This window comes from Myiozetetes cayanensis, unplaced genomic scaffold (genome assembly GCF_022539395.1).
Source record: "Myiozetetes cayanensis isolate MyiCay16 unplaced genomic scaffold, myiCay2020 scf3, whole genome shotgun sequence".
In the NCBI taxonomy this organism is placed as follows: domain Eukaryota; kingdom Metazoa; phylum Chordata; class Aves; order Passeriformes; family Tyrannidae; genus Myiozetetes; species Myiozetetes cayanensis.
In genome coordinates this window covers 38,024,810-38,043,383 of record NW_026087521.1, presented here as the reverse complement: position 1 = coordinate 38,043,383, position 18,574 = coordinate 38,024,810, and the positions used below count along the sequence as shown (strand labels likewise).

The following is an 18,574-nucleotide window of genomic DNA, read 5'->3' as shown; positions in this document are numbered from 1 at the left end:
ACATCCAAAGTTTGCAGTAACAGTTTGACTAACATGTTCTTAAACCTATTAACATTAATGTCGCTGAATTTCCAAACAAGAACAAAAGTAAAACTAGCTAGCAGGATCTGCCAGTCTAAAACCAGGCTTTCTTTACAGAAGTTCCTCTGATGTTGAAGCTTCAAGAAAGAAAATAAATAATGCAAACCAAACCTCCTCTTACATATATTCTTAGGGGTCATCACACTAAATGACAGCGTTTTTATTTTGTACACTCCTTCAGCATCCACTCCATTATTGGAAAAGAAGTAACCTGTTATTCCATTAAATGGTTTCCTAGAACTTTTAAAATTCAGCAGCTGAAAACATGCCATGTGAGGCATAAATGACATTTGCAATATACGGAAAATATCCAAAAACATCTTTTGCCAGCATACCCTTCCTTGAACTAGAGGGAATTCTCTCAGCATAAAGAGCTTAATGGCAAATAGATTAATCTACTACTCCATTTCAAACCACATATATTGTTTCATCAATCTGGTTTCTAATTGCACAAGCAATAAAATAGTCCTTACAATTATTTTCTCATCATAGCAATACAAAGATAACTTCCTTAATTAGACGATGAACACTAAGGTACCTTGAATGAAATCACAGATTTCCCCCAAAATACTAAACTGGTTAGGAAAAATTTATGGAAACCTTTTCTCAAACTAAACAGTGAAAGTTGGTTGATAAAGTCTGAAAGCTGCACCATTTTTTTCGCCTTGATTGTTGTGTCTCCACCTACTATTTGCACAGTATCCTTGCCCCCCACACTGTAACCCTTCATGTTCCCTCTCCAAGCAACCACTGACATTCATAAGCCCTTACACGTCCCTCTCGCAACTTGCCAACTCCCAGTTCTCTGCATCCCTTTCTCACCCCTTCTCCCATCATCCCTCACTGCTCTAACATTTCCTAGTACAGGACTAAGGGTTCTCTCACAACAGTCTTCCGTATATTATCCAGATGAATAGACAGCAAAAAATCCATGAAGACATACCTACTGTGATTTTAATGCTGCTGGAATGACTTCTGATATCTTGGACAATTTCATACAACACATTTTGGACAATTTCATAAATAATCCACCTGAATTCAGTGAGAGTGTGATACTACACTACAGACTCAAAAAGGATGCACAAAGGAATGTACATGGCATGTGGCACAACACTGGAGTTCAGTATTGCCCACAAGCAAAATCCCAAAGCTCAGGAGAACAGAACAACAGCAGATGAATAACTTTTAAATATAACTTTTATACAGGTCCAGAAGCACTCAAGGTAGAGCCATAGCATTACACTTTGTAAACCTTTGTCTATTTTTTATGCTTTTGAACTATTAAGAGTGACTTGGGTTATTTTGTAACACAGAAGAAAGAACATGACATATTAGAATAACAAACGTCTGAAACTGTTGCTTACTACACATTTCCAAACATACTTGGTCAATCTGGAATTAAAAGAATTTTTTTTGCTTACTTATTCCAACGCTAAAGGCTAACTCAGCATTAAATACTTGGAGACAAATTATGAAAACAGTAGGAAGTGCTACACTGCAAGAAGGTAAGACAAGTCCTACAGAGGTTCATACCTGTGACAACAGAACATTTTACAATGTGATTAGCTGCAATGTAAGAAATCCAAAACATTCACAGCCATATGGGTCTGCCTGAAGTAACTGCATTTTGCAATTCCTACCAGTTCGACAAGCCTTTTGCAACCCCACTTAACTACTTAAGCAAGTTAGATCAAATGAATTGCATATTTGTGCAATTTGCTGAATGCAACCAAAGTGCCATTGCTGACTGTTCTATTTAATTTAGTCCAGTTGAAGGAAGAGAGCTTAGTTTGGAATTTACTTTGGCAAAATTGCCATAGCAGAAATAGAATTTGCAGAGTAAATCTAAAATCTGCACATTAACTAACAACTTGGTTATAACCTATTGGAGAATACAAAAATCATTTAATCTACCACAACCATCCTTTTAAGGCTATTATATTTTCATTCCTACATAAGGACATAATTCCAAATAGTCCAATGTTGATCCACACAGGTGTTTTTACAAATAAGCATGAAGTAAAAGCTCAAAACTCATTTACGGTGGGATGAGGTCTTCTAGGAAAATTTAAACAAACCAAAACAAACAAAATGCTTCTCCTGCTTGTATAATTGTGGCATATTCAATGCTCAGTTTGGCTTCTGAGAACAATGCACTTTAATTAAAAAAACATCTGAAATGCCAAACGTAATGGTACACTGTCTTAGAAAGGAATCATTAGATCATCCATATTTTCTCTAATACTTATGCCAAAGCACAAGCCCACCCCAAACCACTATGGGTTTTGGTTGTTTTAGACTCAAAATGTTTGTCAATCTAATACTTTTAGACACAAAGGTAAGGAAAATTAGAGGTGCTTAAAAGTCTGGAAAACTTTAATAAAATTAACTAACACTTTTCCCGTAATGGGCTATATGTTTCAGCAGGGCAGAAGTTCTGAAAATTCACATTTTCATTTTAACCCAAATGCTTTTCAAACTTGTTATCTTGGAAATTCAAGCACAATTTTATTTTGCTACTCAAAATGACCAATATACAATTTTGCACCAGTAAGACTTGAAATAAATTCCAAATGTAAAAAAAAAAAATCTGGAAGACTTTGCAACATATTAAACCTTTTGTTATACAACTTATTGAAATTTAATGTACTGAACAGCAAACTACTTTGATCAGCTGGTGGAAAGCTGCTGAAGAACAAGTTTCACATATCTCATGGCTTTACCTTTTTCTTTTGTTCTTCCGTGGCTTTGATGATTCCTGGATCAGATTTCCAGGATTTTCCAAAATTGTAGAAAAGTGCAACGCTATTAGCAAGGAACGGAAGATGTATAAAGAAAAAATTGAGATGTGTTTACAGTCAAGGAATCTAAAGTATAAAACTAAATTTCCTCCTCAACATACCCACTGACAATCCTGAAATAAAATTAAATTTAGTTACATTTTTACTAAAGCCCCCGAGTCACTGTCTCCTGAATTCACAAAATTCAGCACTGCTGTAAGAATTAGTTTGGTATTTACTATTTTCTACTGCTCAAACTTCAAAACTTACTTCAAGAATGCTGTACTCCATAATGCATTTCTAAAGCATTATCTAGTTCACTTTTTGTAATTATTTTCTCTTTTAATTAAATTAAACCCCATGAAATTTATTTCCTTAATAACTATTTCCTGTTTTCACAAAGATTTCAGACCTCTATTTATAAGACAGACATTTGACTGCCTATGTTATCAGTGGCTTGACATTCCTGTGAGATCACAGGACGGACTGTTTCTAGCCATAGAAGGAATTGTGTTGCAATGACCACTGCTGCATGGCAATCTTGTCCCAACACCACTTATCTCCAAGAAAGGCAGTATCTGAAACCGGGTCCTATAATAAGGCAATACCCATATTTTGCATCAATGAAAGTTATTTTTAACATACTAATACGTTTAATACTTACAAAACCACAGAATTTATTATTCTCTGGAAGTGTTTATAAAAACATTTACCATATAAAGACAGAAAATAACCATTTGTTTTAACATACATTTCCTCAATGTCTTGCCATAAAATATGCCTTAGAGCACAGTCTTAGAACACTTGACATTTCTTCAGAGAATTAAAACATTTCTTAGCAATGATGTTGAAAATCCAAATACTTCAGATATGCCTCTTCCACAAAAGGTGGAAGATTATTTATTCTGATAAACCTACAAAAGACTTGACCAACCCAACTAAAGATACCTGCTGTCAGCTGTCAGTCCTACGTGCAGGGAGATTCCCTACACTTGACAAAGCTGGGGCTGCAGAAGCTCTACAGCATTATCCAAGCAAAAAGGACATCTATTACTTGGGCAAAAGCACTGCACATCCAAATTACAATACATTTTGAGAAAGTTAGATAAATACATACAAATCTAAGTAACTTGTGATGCGAAAGAACCCTGAAATGTGAACAAATACAAGCAGGACTCTTTTTTACTTCTGAAATGTTAATGAAGTCTTGGTCACGTGAAGTGTATCCCAAATAACTTTTGTTCTCCTCCTGTTGGGGGGAGGAACTGGCTGTGAATTTGTAATAAAAAAGATTGGCAAGTTAAATTAAAATTTTAATAATGTATCTTACATAGTAGAATATTAGTATTATCTCACTAAAGGCTAATTAATCTTTCCTCTAACAAGCTGTTTCCTGCAAGTTTACAAAAGGGGAAAAAAACATCAGCTATACTATAACCTTAATACTCACAGTTCTATTTTATACAATACAGACGAAAAGCTCTGACTTCAAACTTTATACAGTCCAACTTCTTCCTATTTTTCTTCTAAAACTATCTGCTGCCAAGAATAAGCCAGTTCAACTGATTTGTCTAGCTAGACAGATTACATTTTCTTTAGAATACCAGAAGAATCACTAGGGGGGTTACTGCAACAGTTAAAACTGTTTTTTCACTAAAAGTACCTTAATCAGACACCTGTTAAAAACAATAAAGGCACAATTGACAACAATTATATGACCCATTCCTAATTACCATGCACCACGTCTAGACTTTTAAAGAAGATACAGGGAAAGATGGTTTATTTTCTATCCAGTAAGAGGGCTTTATAACTTTAAAACCTTGGAATTGGTTTTTTAGTAAATAAAATTTGCACAGCCTGCGTAATAAAGAAGCTGTTCATTTTCTGAAGTTACATTCCCCCATTTTACTCCATTAAATACAGAGAGAACATAAAAGGCATCCCACAGAGTTTATTTTTCCTGTCCTTTCATCATGGTGGTGTCAGAAGAGTGCAATGCTGACAAAGTAAATGATGGCAGATAAGGTACTTCTTTGCTGGGGATGCGTGTAGGAATAGTTGTGCTTTTGGAAGAATTTGTGGCAGGAAAGTTAGAAACTCATTTTCGCTTAGGAAGCCTGCAAAGTGCCTTCCCAAGAAGGCACTTTTTTTTCCCCTTTCTGTAGTCCAGAGGAGGTTGCAGAGAGAGCTGTGTTCTCTCTCTCTCTCTGCTATACCAGAGAAAGACAACCCTAACAGACACTTACAGAAGCCTTGGGAAGGCAGGGGAGAAACAGAGAGGATACTAAAGGCCCTAGAGAGGGCAGGAACTTGCCTTCTCTCCCTGGGGCCTGGTGCTTCAATAGCACTGGTATTTTTAAGTTTCTCGTGTTTTGGCCTTCTAAACAAACTTTTGAATTCTTTCCACTGCCTTGGCATTTCTGGGGATACCTGCATATCTTACTTTACAACGGGAGATGTCAGGAGACTACACAAGAAGTTAAAAGTTTTCCAGGATATTTCTGGTATGTGATGTGGATGAACAACTCCAGTTGTAGGATTCATCTCACCCACCATAAATCACTCAGTATGCCTTCACCCATATCAGAAAGGAAAAAAGCCACATCCTATCTACCTTTAGTATCAAAATATTTAAATTAGGTCAGAGGAGCAGAGCCCTACAAGTGGTTATTTTTTGTCACTGGCTATGAAGAATGCTTAAACATTAAACTTCAATACAGATGTTCACACTCGAGGTATCTAAAAATCATGCTGAACTCCCCTGTGAAGTTATCAGCTTGTACCACAGATATCTCTCAGATATCTCAGATGCCTTGCACCACAGACATCTCTCAGATATCTCAGATGCCTTGCACCACAGATATCTCTCAAAACTCTCTGTATGTAAGAAACCCTTGTAGGTTTGCAATAGCTTCAGAGTAGGGAATTAGTTCTCCAGAGAGTGCCTTGTTTTGCCCTAACATCCTCATTTATAATTACAAGGAAAAATACATTACTATATTATTAAAGGCTGAAAAATGCATTATAGAGCAGGCATTCACGTTCTGCCTTGCCACCAGTTTGCTGTCTTTCATGCAGTCACTCCAGTCTTCATTGAGCGAGACAAAACAGAAACATACCATTAAAACTTACTACTTCTACTCCTGATCAATATCCTTTAATTATTAGAATAAATACAAGAGACTTCCTCATATTCAGGTGGAACTTTCTGTGGATCAGTTTCTGTCTGTTGCCTCTTGTCCCATCACTTGGCACCATTAGAAGAGCCTGGATCTGTTCTCCTGACATCCTCCCTTCAGATACTTAAAGATATTAATGAGATCCCCTTTCGGTCATCTCTTCTCAAGGTTGAACAGGCCCAACTCCCTCAGCCTGTCCTCATTAGAGAGATGCTCCAGAACCTCAGCTCGTAACAGCTGTACATCTGTATCCAAGAGTCCAGGTAGACAACAGCAGATAGCTACACGAGAAGCCTCACTGGGCATTTATTAGACAAAATTCATCTGTAATTAATGGAAGCTCTCCAAAAGCCCTCTACCTCCATTTCTATCTAACATAAAAAAAAATCCCTTAGGTTGCAAATAAATCAGTTTATCTCCTTTACCTCAGATTTTTTTTTAATATTTTTTTTACTTTAGAAAAAGTATTTAAGACATGTGAACAGAAGTTCTGGATAGTTGGGCCCAGAGTTTGGATTTTTTGGGTCTTCAGTTCCTCTAGAAACATGGCTGCTGGTTTCTTTCTTTCTGCATGCAAGGCTTTTTACTGTTTTCCTGAAACTAATTTTGGTAATAGGAAATTTTTTTAAACTGCTTAACTGTACCAATTAGCTTGTTACAGTTTTTAAAATCCTGTGCTATCGTATCAGCTTTGTGAAAGCATGAAAATCATAATGAATTCTCTTACATCCAGTTTTAAAATGATGCCTAACTGAAAAAGTGTGCAAAACCTAAAACCCATCAGTACGTGAAGTATATTTGAAATAAAATTATCAACACAGTATTAGTCAATGATGAATTATTTTAAAAAACATAAACTGGCTTATATCATCTCATTATCTCAGCATTGCAAGTAGTATGCTACAACAAAAAAAGCTTAATTAAAACTGCACACTGCCATTTGCAGCAAATAGCAGTGGCACAAATAAAACAAAATACAGTGAATATTTTGAGTTACAGCAAACTCTGACATTTTAGAAAAACAGAGCAGTATAGGCATGTTCTGACATAACAGGTACTATTTGTTCAGCTGGAACTGAAAAGACCGCAAGAACAACTGAGATATGAACTCCGTACACATGCCCTGGACTTCTATAGGACACAAGAAAACATTCTACCTATAAATGCTAATGAAAAAGAATAAAATGTGAAATTCTACTCTTGCACTATTAAAAGTGCAATTTTAAATAAGGTTTTTTCTTTTAACAATAAGACTAAATTAAAATATAGTGATTTAGTGTGTAGGATTTTTGAGGGCATTTTCTCCCTACTCTCCAAACAGTAGAAGACTAGAATACATTAACAGAGCAAGACATAACCATCCTTTGTTATGGGCAACATATATTTACAAGGAAGCAGCAAAACAGTGGCATGGACACATAGGACAATAAACTCATCTACAAACTCATAAATAGACCATAACTTCCTGATTCCCAGCAAGAATAGGATTTCTGTTTTAACAAATATACCAGACTCAGAAGCTGCTGAGAAAAATCTGACAAAATGGAAACATTTAGAAAAAAATTCAGTACACTTTCAAGATTAGTCTTTGGGAAGACACATCATTAAAACCTTAGAATTTCGAGCCTTATTTTTCATGTGACCACCCTGAAATTCAAGAAAATGCACTGCTAATCTTTGGGTTTATTTGTTCTTTATGATACATTGTATCAACTACCTTTTTCTGTCCCATTAGGATTAAAACCACAAGACCTGATGATCTTCAACACATCTACAAGAAAAGAAAATTCTTACCAAACACACAAAGATTAAAGTAGCACTTGCAGCAATTAAGACCTTTATGTTATTTATAATATAAAGTTCCAGCAAGGCAACTCCCTGATAGTTCTTTAAGGTTAGAAATTTTTTTCCCTGAGCAAAAGACAGTCAGAATTTGTGAAAACTACCAGGTCAGGTTTTATCACTTGAACATTACAGAATACAAGTAGTACTCTAGTCTGCTGTAAGCAATCCTATGAAGCTGTAAAAATGCAAGAATTTTTTCTCCAATCACAATGGTGTGCTATAAAAATAGAGCAGGTATGCAATTTCTTTTTTCTAATAAAGCTACAGGGCAATTTTCCAGAAGAAGAATGAATTTGGAATCTTATTGCAAAGACTTCCAATTAAAAATCACCAATTAAAGATGGCCTCAGGCACTCAAGTCTCTAAAAGTGCTTGTCAGAGAATTGTGTCAGCTCTAATGAAAGCAATTAGTAACTGAAGGTTTTAGACTACTTTTGTGTACAAAAAGACTGTTGCAAACGTTTTGAGGCACCAGCTCAGGACAGAAGCAGGACAGGTTTTTATTGACATTCTGAAGCCAGGCTTTATTGGGGTAACTGATTGCCTATGGTTACTACTCCTCATGGGCAATTAACATTATTCTATGACAAAAAAAATATGCCAAACTTCAAGTTGTTTAATCTGAACACTAACATAAATAAAAATCTAACTAAGTTGGGTCAAATATGAAGGAAATATGAGCTTCAGAATAAAAGCCTCACAATCTGACAGCCTTAAAACAGGCCACCATCGAGTTGTGTTGACTGTGCAGCCATTTTAATGTGGTCAAGGACTTACGTTGGACACCTTCTTAGATTTGGTTCAAGTTGATGTTATGTTAGCACAAGAAAGAACTTCACAGTAGATCAACATTTGCAACCCAAAACATGTAGTAGCATTGGCAAACATAAGTTTTTATTTTTAACCACTGCTTTTTAAAATGTTTTTCATATTCATTTTGTACTCACTTTCCTCATTCTGCAGTCACTAAATAAATCTGAGTTAAAACACAGAAAATCAGACCAGGCAGAGAGATTGGTAGTAGGACCAGCTTTCTACATAACTGTTTCAAGACATACTTATACTAATATTGATATAATTTTTTAATTTTTAAGACTTTAAAAAACCCCACATGATACAGCAGTCATTTCCATTCACATGGGACTCCTATTCATGGCAGCACCTTTGCAAACACTGTCAGAATTGAAGCCAAAGGTAGCATAGATGCAGGGTCTCTTCTCTGCTCTCAACCCAAAAATACAAGGCTCATTTAGCTAAGGCTGTAAAATATATTAACAAGATGCCAAAAGGTATGCTCTGTTACGATCTTATTTCATGGCAATTCCTTCCATAATGAAAAGAAAACCAGTTTCTAGAAAATCCAAGCCAGCATCCTCATAAAGTTGACTTTAGCAATTTACAGCTTTAAGAACTGTATTAAGCACCAAACCTATATTTTCTTTTCTTGGCTATCAAAATTACAATACGCAAAAAAGTTATTCAAAAATCTGTGGTAGAAAACTGACATTCCTCAGTGAACTCTGAATCGATTTCTACCTCTGTGAGTACAAAAAGTTCATATCTAGACAGATGATCAAAGTCAGAAAAAGATGGGCATATACAGAGTCTCTATAATCTAGTCTTGTTTATATATACATTTTGAAATGTATCTAAAGTTTGTATGAAACGGAATTTGCAAAATCTTTAGGAAAAACTAAATATGAAACCAATTCCATTGGAATTGATATAGACCATGAAATGGCCTATTGCTTTTCTGAAAAGTAAGGTCTAGAAAATGCAGTCAATTACACCGTGTCACCTCACAGCCAGAGAATATTTTGTAGAGTTGTTAATATTCCCTCCACCTAAGACATGGTGTAAAGCTCAGGAAATATTGCAGACTACTGTAAGCCAATTTTGAGGAAAATCTTTCACTTACCGAAACAAGGCAATAAAATAATACCATTAATACAGAAAGTAATGTTTAATGGAGATTCCCCTTTTAAAATTTTTATTGGCTTACTTACTGTTATATGTAGGATATAGCTGTGTAATTCCTCATACTATTAACATTAAAAAAATTAGTGTACACAAAGAAAGGATATCATTCCAAAACCAGAAGAACCACGTCACATACATCCAGAATTTTGTTGCCAAATATATTCCAAGAGGCAGTGCACTGTGCATGGAGTGATCAAAGAATGACCTGTAAAGTAGGAAAAATGTCACATGGTAAATTTCTATTTATAAAAAGTAAATCCTGAACTACTGTTTTAGAAAAACTCTTCCTGTTTAAATATGTACTATATGGGATATTGCAAAATACACTACAAATGCATTTTCCTCACTTTTCACTTCAAAGTTCATGAGAATTTCCTTTTTTCAACCTGCCAAGAACTGACCAAGAAAGGCAGAATAAGTAAATACTCATGCTAAAACTACACCGTGAAAGCAGTTAGGAACCTGTGAGATTCTTAGCCACATGGATAGTGGCAGCAAACTATATTTACTTATGATATTCCAATGCTAAAGATATTTTGGAAACCCATACAATGAAAATGGCATGTTAAAATTACTTCAGTAAGAAAAACTTAAGAGACCATGGTGTTATCAGCCTTGAAATATTTCAGATTACTGAATATTTTACTTCTGTTACAATTGCCCCCCCAAAAAAAAATCCAGATTAAATCATTTCTTGTATCACTATATTTGCCAAGTTCTAAGATAGAATGCTGCTACTTTAATTAAAAAAAAAAAAAAAAAAGTAACTAGGTCACTCCACATTCAAGAAAAAACTGCTATGAAACAGGAAAAGCCACACTCTAAACAGGTAAACTCCTAAAACTAAAACTTCTTGCATCACCTGTCTAAGCATCATTATATTGATCCGTTCTGCTTTTTGTGCTGGTGGTGCTCTCAGGGCTACCACAGACAAAGGCATGCAGGGAGTACTTTCCATTTTGCTTCTTTACTTCCCTGCACTATCTCTCTTTTCTCCAACAGAAGTTCCTTAGGTCTTTTGAGAAAACTCTATAAGGAACATGAGCTAATGTGATGACTAATAAGTGAATATACACTTGGACACACAGGAGTTACTCTGCAGTAATCTTTCTTTCAGTGAGCTCTGTGCATTTTTGTCTGTGTGAAAGTAGGGAGAAAAACACAGCTAAGCAGATTACCTAAAATTCAACAGGAAAAGAAAATGCTAGTAGAATAAATGTAGAAGTTTAATTTGAACTTGGGTTTTGTGAAAAACACTTCAAAAAGGATTTATACTAAATATTAAGCAAAGGATAAGAGAAAATAAGAATGTTAATCCTGAACATGTCAGGTAGGCCAAAAATATAAAACTTGACAAAACATAGATATTCAGAGACAAAAAATCTTATTCTGCCTTTCTGTAGGAGGTATGGTTGAGGATTTGCATTGCCAAATGATTTTTGTGGGAGGACGTCAGCAAATTGCACAGCCTCAGAGATGACAAAAAGACTAAACAGATCATTTTCAAGATCCTGCAAAGGCTTGATGACCCTCCACCTACCTTGTGGTGTACTAATTTTCACTAAAATTTTCTGAACTTGGTTTAAGCAAGAGATATATTTTCCTCTTGATACAGAAAGTAAAGAGAACCAAGTGATTCTAATAAACATGACATCCAATGTCAGAAAAGCAGAACGCCCTAAGCATGGAGGTACAACAAGGGCTCCTATCCATGCTATGTGTGATAACGAAAAGCAAATGACAGATGACGTATCCTACAGATCTTGAAAATCCACTGGAACCTGGCTCTGTGTGTGCGTGTGTGTGCATGTATATTTGTAGGTGCATTTACGTATGTTTAAAGCAATCATAATCACAACTAAAATTCTTTATGATTATGAGGTAACAAAATGTACAAAAAACACTATTAGAAAGTAGACAACCCTTTCCATAAAAACAGAAGCTACAAAATCTGACTCTGACTTAATTTCTCTCTTTAGATGCCTCTGGGTATTTAAATTCTTAACTAACAACAACAAAAAGTTTTAATAGTATACTTGCACATTATCTTTCCTCTATTACTTTGCAGTAACTTTCCCACTGACTGCTCTCTGCAAAATTCATGCTGATAACTCTTTGTAGACAGACATTCAGCACCCTCCTCTGGATAATGACTGAATTTCTGTTCTGCTGTTAGCTTCTATTAGCTCAGTGGTATTCACCCAAGGTGGTTCCATATGTTTTGCAAGACAACAGAGAATCACAGCAGCTAAAGTTGCACAAGATCTTTCCCAGAATTAGTAATAAAAACCAATTCCAACAAATAGAAATTTAAGACTATCTATCAAATAAAAATGCCTGCAAAATACATGCACACTAAACAGACAGTGTCCTGGTAAAACACTTACTTGGAAAGGAACTGCACCATAGCCCAAACGCCACCATACATCAGCCCTTTAATGAGCCAAGAATCAATGTCTAGGTCTGCTATAAACCCAACCAGCCAAATAACTAGGAAAGGAGTTCCCAGCATAACCTTCTGACGGAATTCCTATATAGAAACAAATACCAGTAAGTAACTCGATTTTCAGGAACAGACTGTATTATAACATTTTCTAGTAAACAGGACAGTCACAAAAACTTAAATTTTCAGGAAGCTTCATTGGGAGATGAATCTTCATAAATTTTTCATTTCCTGTATTAACATATCTTTAAGGAATTTGCAAGGAAAATAAACCTTCCTAGAATTTTATAACAAATCAGTAACTTAATTCTTTTAGAACTGCCTTCTAAAGATTTTGCTGTTAAAGCAGAATCAAGGTAACAGTAGGGTTTTTTTAAGAGTCTGTCAGTGCATAAACTGCTACACAGCACACAGCAATCTCAGTGAACTCTAAAGACTACACTTGTATAAGTAATAAAGTCATACTGAAGCACTTATGAAGATAGGACCTTTTTCGTCTTTTACGATGTGGGTACAACTCCTGATGAGGGCAGAGAACTCTTTCCAGATATTCAAAGCACAGTGACAATGCCCATGTACACACAATTCAATGTACAAATCACTTCAGGTCAATAATCACTGCATTGTTACAGTTCCACAGGGTTAAAGCGCAGGCTATAGCCAGTACTTTAAGCACCTTGACGCAATATATCTTTAAATCAAGTTATAACAAATCGGGAATAGCAAAACTTAATATCCAGCATAACACTCTGCCTGAGTGTTGTGATGGATACTAAGAAGAAAACATTAACTCTGTAAAAGTCATCAAATAGGCAGGAGAGCAGTTCTTCATGCTAGAGCAGTGTATTATTACCCCTTACACCCTCATTTCCTGCCTCCTCCTATCTGCAGTATTAAATAATAATCTGAGAAGCAAAGGGCCTCCACATTAGGGATTCATATATTACATTATACTACCAAGACTAACTGCTTCATTCATTCAACACAAAATAACACATAATTAGAGAGGAGATCAGAGTTCAGGATACCCAGAATGTTTCTTTCCGCAGCTACCTGACAATCAGCTGTGGAAAGTTCTGGCTAACTCCAAAAATACCAAATCACTTGATGCTTTCCTAGCATTTGGTTAGCACAAAACTATAGGTAAGTGTGCAGAGGTTTAGGGGTTTTTTCCCCATGCCTTGGATAAAGTACATTTTTTTCTTTTGCAATTACTTTTGTTGTGACAAAAAGACATTCCTTAAAGCTGAAATGTGGGGAAAACACAGTCCCGAACTGCTTCCCTTAAACAAACACACGTCCCCAAACCAAAAGTAGTAATAAGACTGATTTACGGAAGTGTTATACTGCTGCTTACCTTATCAGCTTTTAGTTTTCTCAGAAAGGATGGACTGTCATATCCCTTTGCCTGCCTTGCTTCTTGGAGGTGATTGATCATCCAAACATTCTTCCTCTGTTTTGCGAGATCAAGTGGTGATTCTCCCTGTCGAGAGTTTAAAAGTGGGAAACATCCAATTTAAAAAGAAAATGCATTCAGGGCACTTTTGAAACAGAAGATTGGCTGGTAAAAATGATACATTTTAAAACAGTTTAAGATACATTCTGGCATACTTGACACGAAACATCATTCATTCCTTTTGGTCTTTTTCACTCTCTCATAACTACACATGCGTGGACAGGTCGAGTATTAAATGTGTGATCCTCACAAGATGTATGTCCTGACATAGCAGTAATTGTTGCCTTTGGCATAAAACATCTATATTTCACTATTCTACACACAGTCTACTAGGCCATAAATGAAAGACTGTGCTTCCCCCTCAGCAATTGACAGGCAGCAGAAATCAAGCAAAGGATAAGAACTTGTGACCCACTGGATCATGGTAACTCTCCCAAGTCTAAAGCCTCACTTCCCAATTAATTCTCTGCCTTTTTAGCAGACTGAAGTCACTCATATTATGGAACGCTTCTATAAGGATTTTTTTCCCCCACAAGCTTCATGTTCCTATGTTCATCTCAGTTACTGAAGTCCCAGGAAGGAAACAGGAAAGAATAAACTGATTGCTCACGTCCAACTATTTTCAAAACTCTAAGCTTTTATGCCAAGCTTGTGTTTCATGGACTTTGGGTGGTAAGCCTGCAATGGTCCATGTTTCTTCTTCCACACTTTCAGAGAGGACTGACAGGTGAAGCAAAAGAGAAACACAGAGAGAGATACAGGGGCCAAAGGTGCCTACCAAAACGATTTGATTTCATTGTTTTTTAAACATTTAGCAAGAGAGCTAAATGAAAGTTATTGATTGGATCTAAAATTATAGAGGAGGCAAGAGACAACCAATTGCAGGTACCTCCAGCTTCAGTTTTGCATTTGACTCTTCCTCTCTTCTACTGGAGTTAACTCCCCTCCTAAACAAACCATTCATGGAGGCTTGAAAAATGGTTGAATCCTCCATCGCTCGGCCCCCTCCTAAAAAAAAAGTACAGACAGGTACCAGAAACTGAAATTACCCAGAAAGGGCAATAATTACTATAGACAGAAGCGATTTCAAAGATTAAAAACTACAGTTAGCTACCTATATCCCAAGGAAAGACAATGGGAATTGAGAACTTAACTGTCATTTTTGCCTTTGAAATCTTGCTCCACATCTTTAGGAGAGTAAATAGCAGCGTCTACAGATTATGAAGTGAAGCTTTTTGCTACTTAACAGGACCTCGTGCTCCTTCTGTGCAAGAAGTTTAACTAACAAAATCAGTTAAAAAAGAATAACCTTTTGACTTAACTTGGCTTCAAAAATATTTAGCCAGATGTTTAAAAAACAGATTAAGATAACTCCATCCTCAACAGAAATGCCTGAAATCAAACTATGGTGCCTGCTTTATCACAAGTTTAATAGCTAATATCTGGGAAACTCCAGAGATGCTGTTGTTTTAATATCACCTTATACATCCAGACTGTAAAGATTACCTGTGGACAAGCAATCCCCTCTGGGAGATGATCTCCCAAGTAAATCCTGAAGTTGTCTTGGGGTCCAGCTGAGCATCCCTTCCACTAGAGGGCCATGAGACACCTAGGAACTGCCTAGATAAAAAAATTGAGGGAGCTTTAAAGAAGTCTTTGACTACGCTTCTCGTCATCTGGCCATTTTAATACTCCAGTACTTTCCTTGTATTTACAGTGGATGGTTGCCTTGCTTAGACAGCAAAAAAAAAAAAAATATATTGGGGAATTTAATCTAGTACACACTTAAGTTTGCCAGCAAGCAATAAGGCTTCAAATAGTATATATGTAAAGTATTTCAGATTAGTCTTTCTATCTAAGAGTCATTACCACAGCGAACTTTACATGTAGACTCCAATGGTCAAGCCTAAGATACACTGCATAATCAAGAAACTACGTCTAAAGTTCAATAAATGATTCATTAACAGATTTAAAAAAAAAATAATTCTTCCTTAAACCATAAGAGATCTCTATCTCAGATCTCTATCTCTCTCTAGTAAAAAAAAGAGCTTCTGTTTATATTTAAATAAAATTTACAAACTTCTCCCAAGGCCCAGTGAGAACCCAAATCCCTGGGAAATTCTGTTATCTGCTCACTCTGTCTGCTGGTATGATAATTTCCTTAATAAAAAAATCAACCAAACAAAAAACCCCCACTCTACTTTGATTACTGGAAAGCAACTTTCAACTCAAACATTAATCTAGTTCTCAAAAAGGAAAAAAAGTATCTTACTACCAAAAGGAAAGTATTATTTTCTTGTTCAGCATAATGCAAAGAGGGTAAATACACAAACAAGACAAACTCATTCCTTGTATTAAGTTTTGCTCTAGAATTAAAGTGCTATTGTTCAAATACTTCACAAACTGTCATGCAGAGTAAAGAACACCTTACTGAGATGACTGGTCCCAATTTTGTGCAAGCCTAGGTAGCCAGCAGCACGTGCCTGTCTAACACAGACTGCCTAGCGCTGACAGCAACAGAGCTTGCATCTAATATTCCAGTCACTTCATAATTTGAAAAAAATGAACGGCTTTCAGTCAATGTATTTCCTTAACTTTAGCTGTCTTACCACCATTCTTGGTCAATTCTGTGGGCTATCTGAGAAAAGAACTTCACTAGAGAGTGCTGCAGAAATCTGGAAGTGACTGCATCAGAAAGGAGCCTTTCACAATTCCTTTTATTTCTGAGGGAACATGACCAGACACTTAACTGGATTTTGGTTCAAAGAAAACTTTTTTGTTCAACAGTCAAAGAAGGGTCACAAAACTGAGTTTCTATATACCTACAAAATCAATCAAATTTTTACGTTTCCTATATATTTACTACCACTTAAATCAGCATCTCTTATAAAGCCACTGGTTGGATGGCAAAACTGCCTCTGCTTGAATGATTTTGATCCTCTAAAGATCCTAAAAACCTGAGAAGGCATGCAAGAAACCTAGACTCCATGGCAGAAGACAGGTAGTGGTTAAACAAACCAGGTACATGTCTTCTGGCATTACTGGAAAGATCATGATCCAGCAGGTTCAAAAACGTATTTTTCTACTGACTGCTGCTGTCTGTCAATAAAGAAGGTATGACCATGAACTGCTTCAGGCTAGCAGACACTTTTTCACTTGGCCAAGCATAGGAATTTCTGTTACAGATTTCATAAGAGTCCAGAAATGTAAGTAAGGTGATGATTTTCAAACTCTAATCAAACTAATCAGTCTGTCAGAAGAATCAGTATGACACAGTGACTTTCTTTCCCACAAAAATACCTTAATTTTTTACCATTAGGTGGCATAGGAAAAAAGCTGTTCAACACAAGAAGTGAGCCTAGAAGCATAATTCATCCACACAACTGACCTTACAGAACAGGAATAATTATTGTATATTCATACCACTGCATCCAAGAGGCTAGCTGATTTGTTTCAAACACGTGAAAAGCCATATGATTTCTTCTAATGAGTTTTCATTCATAATCATGAGTATTTCTGATATTTTAAAGTGCATGTAGGACCTAGAAAGCTACTACCAAAATTTGACTGCACCCTTAAAAGGCTGTTCCATGCTCTTTCAGAACATTGATGTGTATGTTATTTTTTTTGCATATTTCTACCACTTGTGGCCAAGTAAAATAGGCCTTGGCCATCTTAATCTGTAGGAAAAATGGCAAAAGGTCAAACAAATTTAATTAAGTATTTAATATTTTATAAATGTAGATTTACAGTTGTGTTTTCAAGTGTAACTATCTGTAACACTCTTTAAGTGGAAAATACAAGCATTTGAAGACAAATTGAGTAGAGAAATTTTTTTCTAAAAGGGAATTCTTCTCTGACGCCACAGAAGACACAGTTTGGGTAGTGAAATGCATCTAATTTGATATACAGAGTATCCAGAGGTAATGGATAAAATCACATTTTAAAGGTACAACTTCCAAGGCTGGAGAAGCCTTATAGACTCTGAGTCTGTGGCAGAAATTCTAACAGCTGTCTTGTTGGTCTAACATACACTAGAGATGGGCTCTGTCACTGCAGAACCTAGCTCCATTGTTAAGAAGTTCTGGCAAACAGGCAACTTAAAGTTCAGATGCAAAAAAAAAAAAAGAGCCCATTTTCTTGTTTTACTCCTACTGGTATTTTCAGGCCTCCAACTTCCTTACTGACGCTGGGTGATAAGACTAGAGCATTCGCCAGCTCTCTGGAAGAGAACAGAGATGTTGTCTCACATCTCAGTTCAACAAAGAGTCACCCCAGAAGTTCACGAGAAGATAGTCAGGTTTCCAGTTCTGCATCCAAATGCACAGGTCTTCACACATGCAGTCTAACTGCACACCCCACTCCTACATATTTACACACAGTCATTGATACACTATTTTAAAGGGCAGATCTAGTAGTTATGTGTCACTGTCAGGAAAAACTGATTTCCAAATGCCATACTAGTGGCATGGCTTTTGCTCCATCTTCAAGATCCCATAATACCCACAAAAATAACCTATTCTTGAGATTTATCATAGGTTCTGTTATTTCTGCCTCAAACCACTTACAATAAAAACAGACCAAGTGTTTACCTTAATGTTTTGAGCATCAACATTAGCTCCAGCTTCTAACAGAAGACTAATAACTGTAGTATTTCCTGCTAGCACAGCCCAGTGCAATGCTGTGTTTTTGTGGTATTTGTCTCCAAGATTAACAGAAACATTAAATGTAAGTAGTAATCGCGTTGGATCCACACTAGAAAAGAAAATTCTTGTTAGAGCTACAGAAGATGAACTCAAATACATACCAA

At 36.1% G+C, this 18,574-nt stretch overlaps 1 protein-coding gene across 2 annotated transcripts in view; it reads right to left on the bottom strand.

The window, feature by feature from the left end:
- The window catches only part of ZDHHC17 (zinc finger DHHC-type palmitoyltransferase 17), a 70,636-nt gene that overhangs the window by 11,990 nt on the left and 40,072 nt on the right, over positions 1–18,574 (bottom strand). For both annotated transcript variants that reach the window (XM_050324455.1, XM_050324456.1), the window contains exons 7-11: positions 18,357–18,519; positions 13,666–13,791; positions 12,253–12,395; positions 9,970–10,070; positions 2,805–2,929 (exon numbers count right to left, since the gene is read on the bottom strand). In XM_050324455.1, coding sequence (XP_050180412.1) covers positions 2,805–2,929; positions 9,970–10,070; positions 12,253–12,395; positions 13,666–13,791; positions 18,357–18,519 — 658 coding nt within the window. The remainder of the gene's footprint in view (positions 1–2,804; positions 2,930–9,969; positions 10,071–12,252; positions 12,396–13,665; positions 13,792–18,356; positions 18,520–18,574) is intronic.